Raw genomic sequence first — 18,204 nt, forward strand, 5'->3', positions numbered from 1 at the left:
TGTTTCACAGCTTTGTCTGATGATGTAGGATCTCAGCATCACCAGACAAAAGTGATGGGAGTTGTCATTCTACAACATCCAGGGGCCCAAACTGAGTAAAAACTAAAGAGCATTGATCATTATGATATACTAACTCGGGGACCCAGCAATGCCTGGGTTATTAGAAGAAGGCTTTGTTTGTTTTGGGATGTTAGGTAATATCACTGAAGTTTGATCCAGATCCATCCTTGGCTGGGTCCAGTGCTGTCTGGAAAGGGTGAACTACAACTCCCAGATTCCCAGGGCAATCACCCCCAAAACCTGTCAGTATTTGTAGTTGGCCATTTTGGGTTGGTCCAGATTTGATGTCAGCTGGGTTCAATGCTTTCTGGATACAGGTGAACTATAACTCCCAAAATCAAGGTCCATTCCCACTAATCCTTGCAGTGTGTTCAGTTGGTCATGGGGCTTCTCTGTGCCAAGTTTGGTCCCAGTTTATTGTCGGTGGGGGTCACAGTTTCAGTGAAGGTACTGCAAGTCTTACTATCTATGGCAAGGTTGTTGTATGTCTTTCGGGTTGTGTGGCCATGTTCCAGAAGTATTCTCTCCTGACGTTTCGCCCACATCTATGGCAGGCATCTATGGCAGGATGCCTGCCATAGATGTGGGCGAAACGTCAGGAGAGAATACTTCTGGAACATGGCCACACAGCCCGAAAGACATACAACAACCCTGTCATCCTGGCCATGAAAGCCTTCGACAACATATATGTGGCAAGTTTGTTCCAGATCCATTATTGGTTGTGTTAACAGTGCTTTCTGGATGTAGGTCAAGTACAATTCTTGTAAATCATTGTGAATTCTCCCCAAACCTCTTGTTCAGTTGCTGATAAATTCCTCTGTTAACTGTGTGCTATAGGAAAGGGTTGAGGGTTAAGTTAGAGGCAGTGGGCGGGGTTATGCAAATTATGGAACCCTGGGATGTCCATACTGGAGGAAAAACAGAACATCTAGGATTAAATTGTCCCCGAATGAAAGCCTTCACTTGGGTGGGGGTCAGAATGGTGTTTGTGGAGGACACTAGCAGGGTTTGGGCTACATGTTCATGGCGCTCACTATAACCTGCATGTCAGTGGAAGGAGGGCTATTGGTGTCTCCTGCTCAGTGGGAACTACAGCTCTTTGTGGCGGTGGGAGGCTGTCTGTATAAGTGGACATCTCCTCCATATACACACATACACATTTTTCACCTTTATTATGTGTATAGGTAAGGTATATAGGTATATGGTCCTCTGTATCTATGGATTCTCCATCCATGGATTCAATGGTCCTTTGGAGGCAACCATAAAGCTGATGTGGCCCTTGATGAAAATGAGTTTGACATGCTTGATTTAAAAGTATATTTAAACTGCTTAAAGATGAATGAAGCAGCAGTAATAGAAATTGTTTTAACATTTAGCATGGAGGTAGAACAAGAGTGGCATACATTTTAAAAACAGGTAAAGAACAGTTGCTCTTCAAAGATGAAAGTAAGTCTTTAAATTTCATTTGTATTTCACTCTGCATTCTATACATCCAACTTATCCCCCCCCCCCCCCCCGGAAACTGAATGGCCTCTCCTTGAGTCACCACAATGTTGTACCTTCCACCACTAATAGTTCCTCTCTCGATTTGCATTGGGAACAGATCACTAAAGAATGGAAGGAAGGACAGGATGAGCTAGAGCAAAACTTTCTGTGGTGTGCAATGTTTAACTTCTCATTCTCTTTTCATGGCAGGAAATACATCTAGGTCCTAATGAGCGAACGTTTGTGCTAGAAAACCTTACTCGGGGGACCAAGTACACCATATATATTACAGCCTTTAGGGGTGATCGCTGGAGCCGAAAAGCAACTACCACATTTTCTACAGGTAGGCCTGGGTCACTGCAGTAAACAACTCCGCATCTGTATTCTTGCCTACAATGCCCAGACTCATGCACAGAGGCAGAACTGTTTAAAGCTACAGACAATGAAGTTGCTGTTGCCTGTTTCTGGTCTAAATCTGTTTAGCAGCTTGTGATACCTTACATACACTATTGTAACAAAAAGTGGATTGAGTCCAGGAAAGGTGATGCTGGAAATGTATTTCCAGTTTGTCTCAAAGTTGGTAATAGATTCCTTTGTGCCTTTTTATGTTTAACACTATGTAACAAAATTTGAAAAAAAAATTCTAATCCTGGTTTGAAAGTGTTGTTTCCAGTTTAATTGTAGAGTACTTACTTTGAAAGCAGTTGTTATACTTCAGAAACTTTGTTTTTGTGGTTGTCATAAACTATGTTGAATTGGTTGAGACTTGATGAGATATTAGAATCATAGAATCATAGAATAGTAGAGTTGGAAGAGACCTCATGGGCCATCCAGTCCAACCCCCTGCCAAGAAGCAGGAAATCGCATTCAAAGCACCCCCGACAGATGGCCATCCAGCCTCTGCTTAAAAGCCTCCAAGGAAGGAGCCTCCACCACGGCCCGGGGGAGAGGGTTCCACTGCTGAACAGCCCTCACTGTGAGGAAGTTCTTCCTGATGTTCAGGTGGAATCTCCTTTCCTGTAGTTTGAAGCCATTGTTCCGTGTCCTAGTCTGCAGGGCAGCAGAAAACAAGCTTGCTCCCTCCTCCCTATGACTTCCCTTCATGTATTTGTACATGGCTATCATGTCTCCTCTCAGCCTTCTCTTCTGCAGGCTAAACATGCCCAGCTCTTTAAGCCTCTCCTCATAGGGCTTGATTCTCTATGATTCTATGATTCTAAAAAGATCTTTGAAATACATTTTGACAAGATTTTGTCATTTTCACGACATTTTCCCTTCAAACAATGAAAAAAGAAGTAGAAACTAGTGGAAAATCAGATCAACAAGTTGAGTGCATTGTTTTTCAATATTACAGTAATTACAGTAATGGTAATAGGCTATTTTTCAGTTATTGTTAACATTAAAAGTAACAAATTACTTCACTGAAATTCTGATTTCTTCTCATCACTGGCTTTGCCGACAAGGGAGTTGTAGTGTGGCCACAGTTCTCCAAGGCAGACCAATAAAGGTCTTCTTCCTAGAGCTTATGTCAGAGTTGTGTTATTATCCAGGAAGGGAGGGAGGGAGGGAGAGAGGAAGGAAGGAAGGAAGGAAGGAAGGAAGGACGGAAGGAAGACACTATCTAAAAGAAAGCTAGTGAGGAAGGGAAAGTAAAGGAAACTAAGGGCCCTTCCAGACAGGCCCTATATGCCAGGATCTGATCCTAGGTTTTTTTGTTTATCCCAGATTATCTGGCATTGCAGATTTATATAATCTAGTTTAAAGCAGAAAACCTGTGATCAGATCCTGGGATATAGGACCTTTCTGGAAGGGCCCTAGGAGTGACTGAGCAAAAGCAGCCACATCTAAGTCTTGTATCCATTCAGAAGTAAATATTACTGAGTTCAATAAGATTTTCTCCTGCATTCTTAGGTTTGCTCGTGGTATTGCATTTGCTCATGTTCAGGTCTTGTTACCATTTTTCTTCTTCTTTCTTTTCCTTTGCAGTTTGTGTCTTTGTGTTGTTTTGCTCCAAACTCCTTTTGTAAAAAAAAAGTGAGCGGCCCACATTCACTTTTGTATTTTAAAAGTATCATTTAATCTGCTTTGTTGTTGCAGTCAGTTTGCGCTATCCCTATCCTGCGGATTGCAGCCAAGTCCAACACAATGGGCATTCCATCAATGGCTTGTATACCATTTATCTGAATGGGGACGTCAACAAGCCTCTGCAGGTGTTCTGCGACATGACCACGGATGGAGGTGGTTGGATTGTAAGTGCTGCTTTGGCCCTAAAATATGATTCTCTTTTGACTGGATTTAGAATTGTTTTATTTTAATTTTTCCCCAAAGCACTCCTGCCACTGAGTTTGCCCTTTATACAATGTCGATACTGTAAGTCAGGACTGACATCACAAACAACACATCAAAATTGCACTTCTTACCTTTGTAGACCTTACAGATGTGTAGTACAGGTTAAGTGTGCCCTGGTATTTAGCAGTCACTAAAAGACGAGAAATAGTTCAGGCAGGATCCATATATTGCATTTGTGTGTGTATATATTATATATACCCTAACGGCGCTCCATGCAGTCATGGACCTTGGAGGTGTCTACGGACAACGATGGCTCTTCGGCTTAGAAATGGAGATGACCACCATCCCCCAGAGTCAGACATGACTGGACTTAACGTCAGGGGAAACCTTTACCTTTTATATATTATACTAGCTGTGCCCGGCCACGTGTTGCTGTGGCTTAGTCTGGTGGTGTTGGTCAGTCTACATTAGGTTGTATTTATGCTGTGACCTCCACCCTTCTTTATACTCACATTAGTAGTAGTATTTGAAGTCTGTTACCTTCTTCAATTTTTGTGTTGATTGATAATTGCTTGAGATCCCTGTTGTCTTTGGTTTGTTGTTAATTGTAATGTCTGATTCTACTGAGTGCGGTTTATATTTTTATTGTGGTACAATAGTCTTTTTTTTTTGTTTTGCCTGTGTAGGTGTTTATTATTGTTGTTGTTGTAGTGATTATGAAGGTTGGATAAGTTAGATGCTACTGTATTGTTTTTTGGAGGCCCAGTTTAGCATTGACTGGCCTCTCAGCCTCAGTGCCTGGCTGTTTCTTGCCTGTGATGGTGTTGATTCTTATTGTTGTTGTTGTTGTCATTGTTATTATTGTAATTGTTTTTTTGGAGGCCAAGTGTGAATGTAGGGATTGGGGAGGTGGATGAGTCGTGTTGTCAAATGTTGTATTTGTTATAGTCACAATGCGTTGTTGTGAGTTTTGTGGGTCTGGATTGTGGTTTTGTGGTGTGGTTGTGTTGTTACAACTGAGGCAAGGCTTTTGTGTTGTGTTGCGAAGTCTTGTATTTCTGGGTCGTTTAGTTGTGTTGTTATAGTCACGATGCATTGTTGTGAGTTTTGTGGGTCCGGATTGTGGTTTTGTAGTGTGGTTGTGTTGTTACAACTGAGAGGCAAGGCTTTTGTGTTGTGTTGCGAAGTCTTGTATTTCTGGGTCGTTTAGTTGTGTTGTTATAGTCACGATGCATTGTTGTGAGTTTTGTGGGTCCGGATTGTGGTTTTGTGGTGTGGTTGTGTTGTTACAATCGGGAGGGAATGCTTTTGTGTTGTGTTGCCAAGTTTCGTATTTCTGGGGCGTTTAGTTGTGTTGTTATAGTCATGATGCGTTGTTGTGAGTTTTGTGGGTCCGGATTGTGGTTTTGTGTTGTGGTTGTGTTCTTACAACTGGGAGGCAAGGCTTTTGCGTTGTGTTGTCAAATTTTGTATTTCTGGGGCGTTTTGTTGTGTTATAGTCCCGATGCGTTGTTGTGAGTTTTGTGGGTCCGGATTGTGGTTTTGTGGTGTAGTTGTGTTGTTACAATCGGGAGAAAAGGCTTTTGTGTTGTGTTGTCAAGTTTTGTATTTCTGGGACGTTTAGTTGTGTGCCAAGTTTCGTATTTCTGGGGCGTTTAGTTGTGTTGTTATAGTCACAATGCATTGTTGTGAGTTTTGTGGGTCCGGATTGTGGTTTTGTGGTGTGGTTGTGTTGTTACAACTGGGAGGCAAGGTTTTTGCGTTGTGTTGTCAAGTTTTATATTTCTGGGGCATTTAGTTGTGTGCCAAGTTTTGTATTTCTGGGACGTTTAGTTGTGTTGTTATAGTCACGATGCATTGTTGTGAGTTTTATGGGTCCGGATTATGGTTTTGTGGTGTGGTTGTGTTGTTACAACCTGGAGAGAAGGCTTTTGCATTGTGTTGCCAAGTTTCGTATTTCTGGGGCGTTTAGTTGTGTTGTTATAGTCACGATGCGTTGTTGTGAGTTTTGTGGGTCCTGTGTGGTTTTGTGGTGTGGTTGTGTTGTTACAACTGGGAGGCAAGGCTTTTGCATTGTGTTGCCAAGTTTTGTATTTCTGGGGCATTTAGTTGTGTTGTTATCGCATGATGCGTTGTTGTGAGTGTTGTGGGTCTGGATTGTGGTTTTGTGGTGTGGTTGTGTTGTTGTAACCTGGAGGCAAGCCTTTTGCATTGTGTTGCCAAATTTCGTATTTCTAGGATGTTTAGTTTTGTTGTTATAGTCACTGCGCCCGCAACTTTATCCTTTTATATATATAGACTAGCTGTGCCCGGCCACGCGTTGCTGTGGCTTAGTCTGGTGGTGTTGGTCAGTCTACATTAGGTTGTATTTATGCTGTGACCTCCACCTTCTTTATACTCACATTAGTAGTAGTATTTGAAGTCTGTTACCTTCTTCAATTTTCGTGTTGATTGATAATTGCTTGAGATCCCTGTTGTCTTTGGTTTGTTGTTAGTTGTAATGTCTGATTCTGCTGAGTGCGGTTTATATTTTTATTGTGGTACAATAGTCCTTTTTTTGTTTTGCCTGTGTAGGTGTTTATTATTATTGTTGTTGTTGTGGTCATGAAGGTTGGATAAGTTAGATGCTACTGTATTGTTTTTTGGAGGCCCAGTGTAGCACTGACTGGCCTCTCAGCCTCAGTGCCTGGCTGTTTCTTGCCTGTGATGGTGTTGATTCTTATTGTTGTTGTTGTTATTGTTATTATTGTAATTGGTTTTTTGGAGGCCAAGTGTGAATGTAGGGATTGGATGAGTTGTGTTGTCAAATTTGGTATTTGTTATAGTCACAATGCGTTGTTGTGAGTTTTGTGGGTCTGGATTGTGGTTTTGTGGTGTAGTTGTGTTGTTACAACCGGGAGAAAAGGCTTTTGTGTTGTGTTGTCAAGTTTTGTATTTCTGGGGCGTTTAGTTGTGCACCAAGTTTCGTATTTCTGGGGCGTTTAGTTGTGTTGTTATAGTCACGATGCATTGTTGTGAGTTTTGTGGGTCCGGATTGTGGTTTTGTGGTGTGGTTGTGTTGTTACAACTGGGAGGCAAGGCTTTTATGTTGTGTTGTCAAGTTTTATATTTCTGGGGTGTTTAGTTGTGTGCCAAGTTTCGTATTTCTGGGGCGTTTAGTTGTGTTGTTATAGTCACGATGCGTTGTTGTGAGTTTTATGGGTCCGGATTGTGGTTTTGTGGTGTGGTTGTGTTGTTACAACTGGGAGGCAAGGTTTTTGCATTGTGTTGCCAAGTTTTGTATTTCTGGGGCGTTTAGTTGTGTTGTTATCGCATGATGCGTTGTTGTGAGTTTTGTGGGTCCGGATTGTGGTTTTGTGGTGTGGTTGTGTTGTTGTAACCGGGAGGCAAGCCTTTTGCATTGTGTTGCCAAATTTAGTATTTCTGGGATGTTTAGTTTTGTTGTTATAGTCACTGCGCAAACAACTTTATCATTTTATATATATAGATTATATTATATTATATTATATTATATTATATTATATTATATTATATTATATTATATTATATTATATTATATTATATTATATTATATTATATTGTGTGTGTGTTTGTTTGTGTTTATTTGAAAAATAAGGGACAGCCAGCTTTATGGTTTCTTGGGCCCCTTCTACACTGCCATATAAAATCCTGATTATCTGATTTGAACTAAATTATATGCAGTGTAGACTCAGATAATCCAGTTCAAAGCAGATAATGTGGATTTTCTACTTTGATAATCTGGATTATATGGCAGCATAGAAAGGACCTAAGAGAATAGTCCAGATATCATGCCCACAGATGCCATTTTGGAGACTACAGATACAGTAGAGTCTCACTTATCCAACACTTGCTTATCCAATGTTCTGGATTATCCAACACATTTTTGTAGTCAATGTTTTCAATACATTGTGATATTTTGGTGCTAAATTCGTAAATACAGTAATTACTACATAGCATTACTGCGTATTGAACTACTTTTTCTGTCAAATTTGTTGTATAACATGATGTTTTGGTGCTTAATTTGTAAAATCATAACCTAATTTGATGTTTAATAGGCTTTTCCTTAATCCCTCCTTATTATCCAACATATTTGCTTATCCAACATTCTGCCGGCCCGTTTATGTTGGATAAGTGAGACTCCACTGTAAATAATCTGTAGTGTGGGAAAGGGGAAAATGCAGCTAACTGACAAATGAGGGTCCTTCCACACAGCCATATAACCCAGAATATCAAGGCAGATAATCCACAATATCTGCTTTGAACTGAACTGTCTAGTGTACACTGCCATATAATCCAGTTCAATGTGGATTTTATACAGCTGTGTGGAAGAGGCCTGAGTCAACTACAGAAATCAGAATAGGAAGAATAGTTAATGCACTGGTGGTGTTCCATAACACTTTCAGAGTCCCAGATGTAGAAAAAAAAATCAAATGAGAACAGTTCTTGACATTAATAGTAATGATTCTTTTCATTCTAAGTATTCCTATTCCATCCATAGTTCTTGAGGCGCCTTATGTTTGATTTTCATCTATAATCTTATTGAATGCTTAGAAATCAGTGTTCCACCAAACAAGATAAACCACTTGGCTTCTGCTTGCTTCTGCAGGTGTTTCAAAGGAGAAAAACAGGGCAGGTGGATTTCTTTAAGCGCTGGAGGAATTACGTTGAAGGCTTTGGAGACTCTACTGGGGAATTTTGGCTTGGTACCGTATCTGTATTTTGTATGTAATTCGGGAAGAGTGAGCAGGTTGTACATACAGCTCCAATTACTTTTGATAGTGTTAAAAGGCGGTCTTGGAAAATCCACATTTTCCAGGTCCACTTTTGCCATATTATCAGTTGCACTATCTCTACCTTTCAACTATCGCAGATTCTTTTCTTTCTTCCTCACTGTACCTTTTCTCAAAACCAGGGTATTAATGATTTCTCCTCCCCTCTTCGCTCTGCTCCCTCCCTCTTCTTTCTCTCCACTCTTTCCCATTGATCTATACCCCTCCTTTCATTAGGCAGCAACAAAATGGATAGCACCTTCTTTTTCTTTCTTTGAACTTAGAGAAGAGTTTGGTTGTATTGCAGCATGAAAGTGCCATCCTATCTGATATTTTCCTCAGAATGTCTCTGAACTCATTGTTGCACTCTAGCTTTGAAACACCTTTTCACCCAGCACTACATATGAGTCAAATATTTCTCTCTAAGAATGTTTAATAAAGAAAGCAGGTAAAGAGGGGGAAAAAGACAATTCCAAAAGGGTCAGAAGAATAGCAGATACAAAATAGCAATAATCCAAAAAGACAAAGTACATAAAGTCAAGAGCGCCAAAATCCACAGTGATACTTCAAACATAAATCAATGAGCAAGACAACAGAAAGGTAAACTCTTCAAGGAAACAAAGGCATGAACCATACTAGGAAACTTGAGGATACATGAAAAATAAACTTAAAAGCAGAGACAGATAGGGAGAGCCATGCTCTGGCAACATTGTCTCCTCTGAGAGGTGTAAAGCCGACATTACAGTAGAGTCTTATTTATCCAACGTAAACGGGCCGGCAGAACGTTGGATAAGTGAATATGTTGGATAATAAGGAGGGATTAAGGAAAAGCCTATTAAACATCAAATTAGGTTATGAATTTACAAATTAAGCACCAAAACATCATGTTATAGAACAAATTTGACAGAAAAAGTAGTTCAATACACAGTAATGCTATGTAGTAATTACTGTATTTACGAATTTAGCACCAAAATATCATGATATATTGAAAACATTGACTGCAAAAATGCGTTGGATAATCCAGAACATTGGATAAGTGAGTGTTGGATAAGTGAGACTCTACTGTACTTAATTTAAGCCTGACCAAGTAGCTGTGAGATCATGCCAAATGTACCTGGGCTTCAAGGTCTTCTCATGGATTCTCTCAAAATGTCTAATTAGTTTATTTTTCACTCCCTCTGTTCTCAAACCTAATCTGGCTTCCCAAGAGAACTGGTTTCATTTTCCCTGGTTGCCAGGGAATGATCACATGAAGGCAAAACATCATCCTCAACTGTCTGAAATTCTCTCCTAGCATTGACGGACTCATTATTCTCAAAACCATCAAACTCCTTGTCCTCTGATATGTCAGAACAATCCCCTGCCACTTGCTGAGCTACAACACTCATGTGGCAACAGAGGACCCTAGACGCCCTTTGGAGAAATGGAAATGCGGGCTTTGTAAGCTTTGCAAATGGCTTCTTTGGGGACCCTTCTAGCCTGAGTGTGTTGTGTGTGATCCATAGCCAGTGCTCTGCTCTAGTAGTGCCATTGTCTCTATTAGGCTTGGATCAAAGTGTGATTGATTTAAAAAGGATATGTTGTATATCTTTATCAGTGTCAAAACAAGGAGAGAGCATCTTGCTTTCCAGTTAGTACTGGACTGCAGATCGTATCATACTTCACCATCGGTTATGCTGGCAAGGGCTTTTGGGAGTTACAACAAGTCACAGAAGGCTACAGATGTCCACCTATGATCTAGATCAGGCCTGCACAACATATGGTCTACGGGTTGCTTGCGGTCCGCCAAAGGATTTCAGGGGGCCCATGAAAAAGAGGATGTAAAATAAAGATGTAACAAGTGCACTGCAAGTCCAATTAGGCAGCAAGCTACACAGAGCTTGTGATAATAATAATAATAATAATAATAATAATAATAATAATAATACAGTAGAGTCTCACTTATCCAAGCTAAAGGGGCCGGCAGAACCTTGGATAAGTGAATATCTTGGATAATAAAGGTAAAGGTTTTCCCCTGACATTAAGTCCAGTTGTGACCGACTCTGGGGGTTGGTGCTCATCTCCATTTGTAATCTGAAGAGCCGGCGTTGTCCGTAGACACCTCCAAGGTCATGTGGCCGGCATGACTGCCTGGAGCACCGTCACCTTTCTGCCGGAGCGGTACCTATTGATTTACTCACATTTGCATGGCAGGAGCTGGGGCTAACAGCGGGTGCTCATTCCGCTCCCGGCATTTGAACCTGGCACCTTTTGGTCCGCAAGTTCAGCAGCTCAGTGCTTTAATGCACTGTGCAACCAGGGGCCCCATCTTGGATAATAAGGAGGGATTAAGGAAGGAAAAGCCTATTAAACATCAAATTAGCTTATGATTTTACAAATTAAGCACCAAAACATCATGTTATACAATAAATTTGACAGAAAAAGTAGCTCAGTACACAGTAATTTTATGTTGTAATTACTGTATTTACGAATTTAGCACCAAAATATCACAATATATTGAAAATATTGACTACAAAAATGCGTTGAATAATCCAGAATCTTGGATAAGTGAGACTCTACTGTATTAATAATAATAATAATAATTATTATAGCAACTGTATTTTTGTACTCCGTCTCCATCTCCCCGAAGAGACTCGGGTCAACTTACATGGGGCCAAGCCCGGGTAATTACAATAAAAAGAATAAAAAACACATCAAAATAAAAGTACAAAATTATACACATTAACATAGTTAGAATTAAAATGGTGACCATTGTATAGTTAAACATAGTTCAGGCACAGAGTAAAAGTCATAAAAACGAGCTGGGCCAAAGTGCACAGAATGAATGTTGTGAACACAGAGGATGAGATAGATGACTAAAGTGCTATAATCAATAAGAGACTTGGAATGGGATGGACACTAGGACTATTTCCAATACCATTTTTAGATTATGACTCCTAGAATCCCTAAGCCACCATGGTAATTGATCTTGTTGGTTGGATGATTCATGAAGTTATTTTCCAAAAGTGAGTTTACCAGGGTCTGTTCATACAGGATAGGCTAATGTGGGCACAGTCTCCCATTTCAGTGTCATGGGGTGCATCTACACTGTAGAATGAATGCAGCTTGGCACCACGTTAACTGCCATGGCTCAGTGCTATGGAATCCTGAGAGTTGTAGTTTGGTGAGGCGCTAAAAACCTATCTGCGATGTGAAGTTCCGCCTGTTTTAATTCCGGCCCTTACCTATTGCCAAGTTGTGCAGGTCTGATCAAGATCATTAGCCAGGAGACACTATGCTGGTACAAAACTACACTTTGCTTGACCAGGAACATGGCTGTTTATAAGTCTGAAGTATCCTATTCCTTTGTGTCTTTTAGGTCTTGAAAAGCTTCATGAACTCACCGCCTCTGTTCCCTATGAGCTGAGGGTGGATTTGCAAACACACAATGACTCTGCGTATGCTGTCTATGACCTATTCCAGGTGGGCCCCAGCAGAGACAGATACAGGCTGGCTGTGGGAAGGTACAGAGGCACAGCAGGTAAGGAAAGTGTTTTGCTTCCTTTAGCAACATGGTGCACTCCGGGAAGGGAATCAGATAGGCTCCTTTTTACTAGGAGGGACTTGTTCATTTAAGAGGATCGTGGGTCTAAATAAAGTTTATTCTCATATTCTTAATGAAAAGTGACAGACTGCTTGGGGAGGTGGTGATTTCCAAAAAGGAAAAAGCATTCAAAATGGTAAAGCAGCAGCTGCAGCAGCTGATCGATTGAGCTTAAGCAAGTCAGGAGCAGAGTCATATCTATATATATAAAAGAGTGATGGAATCAGGGCACCGGACAAAACAACACAACTACAGGCCCCCCAACCTCGAAATTTGACAACACAACCCATCATCCACGCCTCTAGGTTGATACAACAAAAAGAAAAGAAAAATAAAGTCCTAATTAGAGGGAGAGCATTAATTGTTTTTATCCAATTGCTGCCAGTTTAGAGAGCTAATCTCTGCCCACTTGGTCTCCTAGCAACCAGCTCAGCCAAGGGACAGCCAGGGTTCAGTTAGGGGACAGGCAGATTTAGGCCTCACTTAGGCTTCTTCAACAGATTATCTAATTTGCACTGGATTATATGGCAGTGTAGACTCAAGGCCCTTCCACACAGCTATATAACCCAGCTATATATTTATAATCTTATATTATCTGCTTTGCACTGGATTATCTTGAGTCCACACTACCATATAATCCACTTCAGTGTGCATTTTATACAGCTGTGAAGAAGGGGCCTCATATAATCCAGTTCTAAGCAAATAATATAAGATTATGTCTCACTTATCCAACATAAACAGGCTGGCAGGATAAGTGAATATGTTGGATAATAAGAAGGGATTCACGAAAAGCCGATTAAACATCAAATTAGGTAATGATTATACAAATTAAGCACCAAAACATCATATTATACAACAAATTTGACAGAAAAAGTAGTTCCATGCGCAGTAATGCTATGTAGTAATTACAGTATTTATTTATTTATTTACAGTATTTATATTCCGCCCTTCTCACCCCGAAGGGGACTCAGGGCGGATCACATTATAACACACATAGGGCAAACATTCAATGCCCATAAACACATCAAACAGAGACTGAGAGACACACGCAGAGGCAAGTTAACGTTCTTCTGAGGGGATGTTCGATTCTGGCCACAGGGGGGAGCAGCTGCTTCATCATCCACACTGACGGCACTTCCTCATTCCAGGTCGTAAATTAGTTAATCTTGCCTCCCCACTTTAGTGGTACCTTATCTCCTACTTGATAGATGCAACTATCTTTCGGGTTGCTAGGTCAGCAACGAGCAGGGGCTATTTTTTATTTTTAATTGACGGGTGCTCACCCCGCCACGGGCTGGCCTCGAACTCATGACCTCATGGTCAGAGTGATTTAAGGCAGCTGCTCAACAGCTGCGCCACAGCCCGGCCCGACAGTAGAGTCTCACTTATCCAACACTCGCTTATCCAACATTCTGGATTATCCAACGCATTTTTGGCGTCAATGTTTTCAATATATCGTGATATTTTGGTGCTAAATTCATAAATACAGTAATTACTACATAGCATTACTGCATATAGAACTACTTTTTCTGCCAAATTTGTTGTCTAACAAACAATCAGGGCCAGCTAACACCTTCCAACAAAGTATTCCCATCATCAAAGTCTGGCAAATCCTGTTTTTTTCAGGGCCACAGACAGTAGAAGCACATAAAATATCGCAGACAACACCACTCTGAAAACAAGGGAATTCCAGACAGGAAACAATCAGGGCCAGCTAACACCTCCCAACAAAAAATTCACTCAAGGAGGAAACAGCCAGGCTTTAAAGCTGCAAGGCCATTACATCCTAATCATTTTTCCTAATTGCAGCATTCATACTTGCCTCCAACAGACAAAAAAAACAACAAAAAACAATCAGAAATATTGTATATTCACAACCTTTAGGAAATAATATCCCCTGATGGTGCAGCGTTTTAAAGCGTTGAGCTGCTGAACTTCTGGACCGAAAGGCTGCAGGTTTGAATTGGGGGAGCGGAGAGAGCTCCCACTCTTAGCCCCAGCTTCTGCCAACCCAGAAGTTCAAAAACATACAAATGTGAGTGCATCAATAGGTACTGCTCCGGTGGGAAGGGAACGTCGCTCCATGCAGTCATGCCACATGACCTTGGAGGAGTCTACGGACAACGCCAGCTCTTCGGCTTAGAAATAGAGATGAGCACCAACCCCCAGAGTCAGGGGAAAACGTTTACCCTTTACCTTAACTACCACCAATTCCTCAATACTTTATTTCCCATACCACTGGCCAAGACCACCATACTTCGCCACAGCAACGCGTGGCCGGGCACAACTAGTCTAGATATATAGAACTACATATCTGAGCCTTGCCATGTGCTCAGATACTTTGAATAAAAAGGGACGTGTTCAAGACGCACTAGTCTAACAAGCAAGTGATAGGAGGAGAAAAAGGAAGAAAGGTAGACAAATAATCTAAGGCCCTTACACAGCTATACAAAATCCATACTGAACTGGATTATATGGCAGTGTGGACTCAGATAACCCAGTTCAAATCTGATATTGTGGATTCTCTGCCTTGATATTCTGGGTTATATGGTTGTGTGGAAGGATCCTAAGTCCTTGATGAGGACTACAAACTTGTGCCAGGCTGTGGTTGAGTTCCAACACAGATATTTATTTATTTATTTATTTACAGTATTTATATTCCGCCCTTCTCACCCCAAAGGGGACTCAGGGCGGATCACATTATATACATATAGGGCAAACATTCAATACCCATATACACATAGGACAGAGACAGACGCAGAGGCAATTTAACCTTCTCCTGAGGGGATGTTCGATTCTGGCCACAGGGGGGAGCAGCTGCTTCATCATCCTTATTCAAACGTCGTAAATTAGTTAAATTTGCCTCCCCACTTTATAAGTGGTACCTTATTTCCTACTTGATAGATGCAACTATCTTTCGGGTTGCTAGGTCAGCAATGAGCAGGGGCTATTTTTTAATTTTTTAATTGATGGGTGCTCACCCCGCCATGGTCTGGCCTCGAACTCATGACCTCATGGTTGAGTGATTTATTGCAGCTGGCTGCTCACCAGCCTGTGTCACAGCCCGGCCCCCTTTCTTTTTCTCTTCATCTCTGCTCCTTTACCTTCATTTTGTTCATATATTCTAATAATGTATATTAGTGACTTAAGGTGTGCATAAGTACAACTTAAATGCATGCAACAGGGTGCAGGGAGTTTTTTTCTGATGCCTTTGCACTCCGTCCGTTGCAGCTCTATGGCTGCCATTGTGGAGACCTGGAAAAGGTGTTGCATAAGCAGGCCCTGTAGATTTTCTAGAACAAGGCACACAAAAGTATTTTATTAAGATTTTGGCCATCACATATTCCTTTCAACAAAACAACAGTCCATTTTGATCAGATTAGCTGGTTTGAAATGTCATTTCTGCTATCTTTTGAACCCACTTTGTTTTCACTTGGCTGGAATAGTATATATTGGACTTTGAAAGGTGTTCTGTTACCTTTTTGACATCTCTTATAAATAATATAAATAATATATGGAGCCCTCGGTGGCGCAGAGGGTTAAAGCGCTGAGCTGCTGAACTTGCAGACCAAAAGGTTGGTGGTGCAAATTTAGGGAGCAGGGTGAGCTCCCGTTGTTACCCCCAGCTTCTGCCAACCTAGCTGTTTGAAAACATGCAAATGTGAGTAGATCAATAGGTACTGCTCTGGCGGGAAGGTAACAGCGCTCTATGCAGTCATGCTGGCCACATGACCTTGGAGGTGTCTATGGACAATGCTGGCTCTTCAGCTTAGAAATGGAGATGAGCACCAACCCCCAGAGTCGGATACAACTAGACTTAATGTCAGGGGAATACCTTTACCTTTTACCTATAAATAATATGTCCTCCCAGTTCTGGTGTCAAGAATCAGGTGTGTTCATGAAGTTAGAATACCCATGATTCTAATGTTTCTTTTCTCCTCCTGATTCAGGGGATGCCATGAGCTACCATCATGGTTATAAATTTACTACCCGGGACAGGGACAGTGACATTGCGATCAGTAATTGTGCCCTGTCACACTATGGAGGTTGGTGGTATAAGAACTGCCACTTGGCCAATCTCAACGGCAAATATGGAGACAACGACCACAGTGCGGTAAGTGTCAGGAACTGTGTTATTCTTAGTCCTTTTTTCTGCATCAGGTAACTCATTGCCAATAGTCAGCTTACGAAAAGTCAAGATCCAAAAGTCTGCTCTTGGCTGACTTGCAGGCTTCAACATTTGTAAGCATTAAGATTGCTTTGAAAGACAGGCCAATTGCTTCAATCTTTCCGAGAACCAAAGAATACCATGCTGAAATAAAATGATCTGATAACAGAGAGGGAATATATCGTAGCTATCGCATCTTATAGTCAACCTGTTGTTGATTAGAAGAAGCGATCTCCATATTAAGCATAGACAGCTGTTTCTGTGGTTTAGATATGTTCTTTTAGATTTGTGGATATATTGCATCTGGCAATTTACAAAGTTTGAATTGCTTTTTTCCCCCAAGTACTGTAGTAGGAAACGTTTTTTGATCTTTCATCATATGAAGTTGTGGTGTTGTTGCAGCTATCATCCACTAGGTGGCACCTGACACCCAGCCTGGTTCCTTTAATGTCCTAAAAGACATTAAACTCACAAGGACTGTCTTAGCCTGTGGTTCCCAATCTGTGGGTCCCCAGATGTTTTGGCTTTCAGCTCCCAGAAATCATAACAGCTGGTAAACTGTGTTGTCGAAGGGGGATCACAGGGTTGCTGTATGTCTTTCGGGCTGTGTGGCCATGTTCCAGAAGTATTCTCTCCTGACGTTTCGCCCACATCTATGGCAGGCATCCTCAGAGGTTGTGAGGTATGGATAAACTAAGTAAGGAAAGGAAAGAATATATATCTGTGTAGAGTCCAGGGTGTGGCAAGAGTCCTTTGTCACTGGGAAGCCAGCATTAATGTTTTAGTTAATCGCCCTAATTAGCATTGGAAAGGTTTTGTCTTGCCTGGGGGCATCCTTTGTTCAGTCATTAGCTGTCCTCTGCCCTCAGAGTGTTGGTTCCCATCTACTGTTTTGATTTTAGAGTTTTTTAATACTGGTAGCCAGATTTTGTTCATTTTCATAGTTTCTTCCTTTCTGTTGAAGTTGTCCACATGCTTGTGGATTTCAATGGCTTCTCTGTGTAGTCTGACATGATAGTTGTTGGAGTGGTCCAGCATTTTTGTGTTCTCAAATAATATCCTGTGTCCAGGCTGGTTCATCAAATGCTCTGCTATGGCTGATTTCTCTGGTTGAATTAGTCTGTAGTGCCTTTCATGTTCTTTGACTCTTGTTTGGGCGCTGCGTTTGGTGGTCCCTATGTAGACTTGTCCACAGCTGCATGGTATCCGGTAGACTCCTGCAGAGGAGAGAGGATCCCTCTTGTCCTTCGCTGACAGTAGCATTTGTTGGATTTTCTTTGTGGGTCTGTAGATAGTTTGTAGGTTGTGCTTCTTCATCAGCTTCCCTATGCGGTCAGTAGTTCCCTTGATGTATGGTAAGAACACTTTTCCTCTGGGTAGATCTTAGTCTTGACTCTCATGGCTTGTTCTTGGCCTTGCAGCTCTTCTGATGTCTGTGGTGGAGTATCCATTGGCCTGTAGAGCCCAGTTTCGGTGGTTTAGTTCGTGCACAAAGAATCTGTGAACCTCACCTCCTCCAAGGTGAACTAAACCACCGAAACTGGGCTCTACAGGCCAATGGGGAGGAGGCTGAGGTTTACAGCATTGCAGATTAACGCCTCAAACTTTCCTCAAGCCACCCCATATGCCTCATTAAAATGTAAATAATAAAGCAGACAGATTTGCTACCCACTTTATCACATTGAGAAACTTCCCAGTCGTACACTTCCGCCTCTTTCCAAGCATGGAGAGGCACTGAGTTCATCACTTGAGTTGAACTACTTCCGTCAGTCATGCATAGCGCTCCTCGGTTGAAAAGAGGCAGAAGTGTCCTGAAAGGAGGGAACTCC

The 18,204-nt window shown here is 41.4% G+C and overlaps 1 protein-coding gene across 1 annotated transcript in view; it reads left to right on the forward strand.

The window, feature by feature from the left end:
• Positions 1 to 18,204, forward strand: part of tnn (tenascin N) — a 56,671-nt gene that overhangs the window by 33,812 nt on the left and 4,655 nt on the right. The window contains exons 9-13 of the mRNA XM_062979424.1: positions 1,756 to 1,888; positions 3,643 to 3,794; positions 8,462 to 8,558; positions 11,983 to 12,144; positions 16,158 to 16,321. Coding sequence (XP_062835494.1) covers positions 1,756 to 1,888; positions 3,643 to 3,794; positions 8,462 to 8,558; positions 11,983 to 12,144; positions 16,158 to 16,321 — 708 coding nt within the window. The remainder of the gene's footprint in view (positions 1 to 1,755; positions 1,889 to 3,642; positions 3,795 to 8,461; positions 8,559 to 11,982; positions 12,145 to 16,157; positions 16,322 to 18,204) is intronic.

Source organism: Anolis carolinensis, chromosome 4 (assembly GCF_035594765.1).
Source record: "Anolis carolinensis isolate JA03-04 chromosome 4, rAnoCar3.1.pri, whole genome shotgun sequence".
NCBI lineage: Eukaryota > Metazoa > Chordata > Lepidosauria > Squamata > Dactyloidae > Anolis > Anolis carolinensis.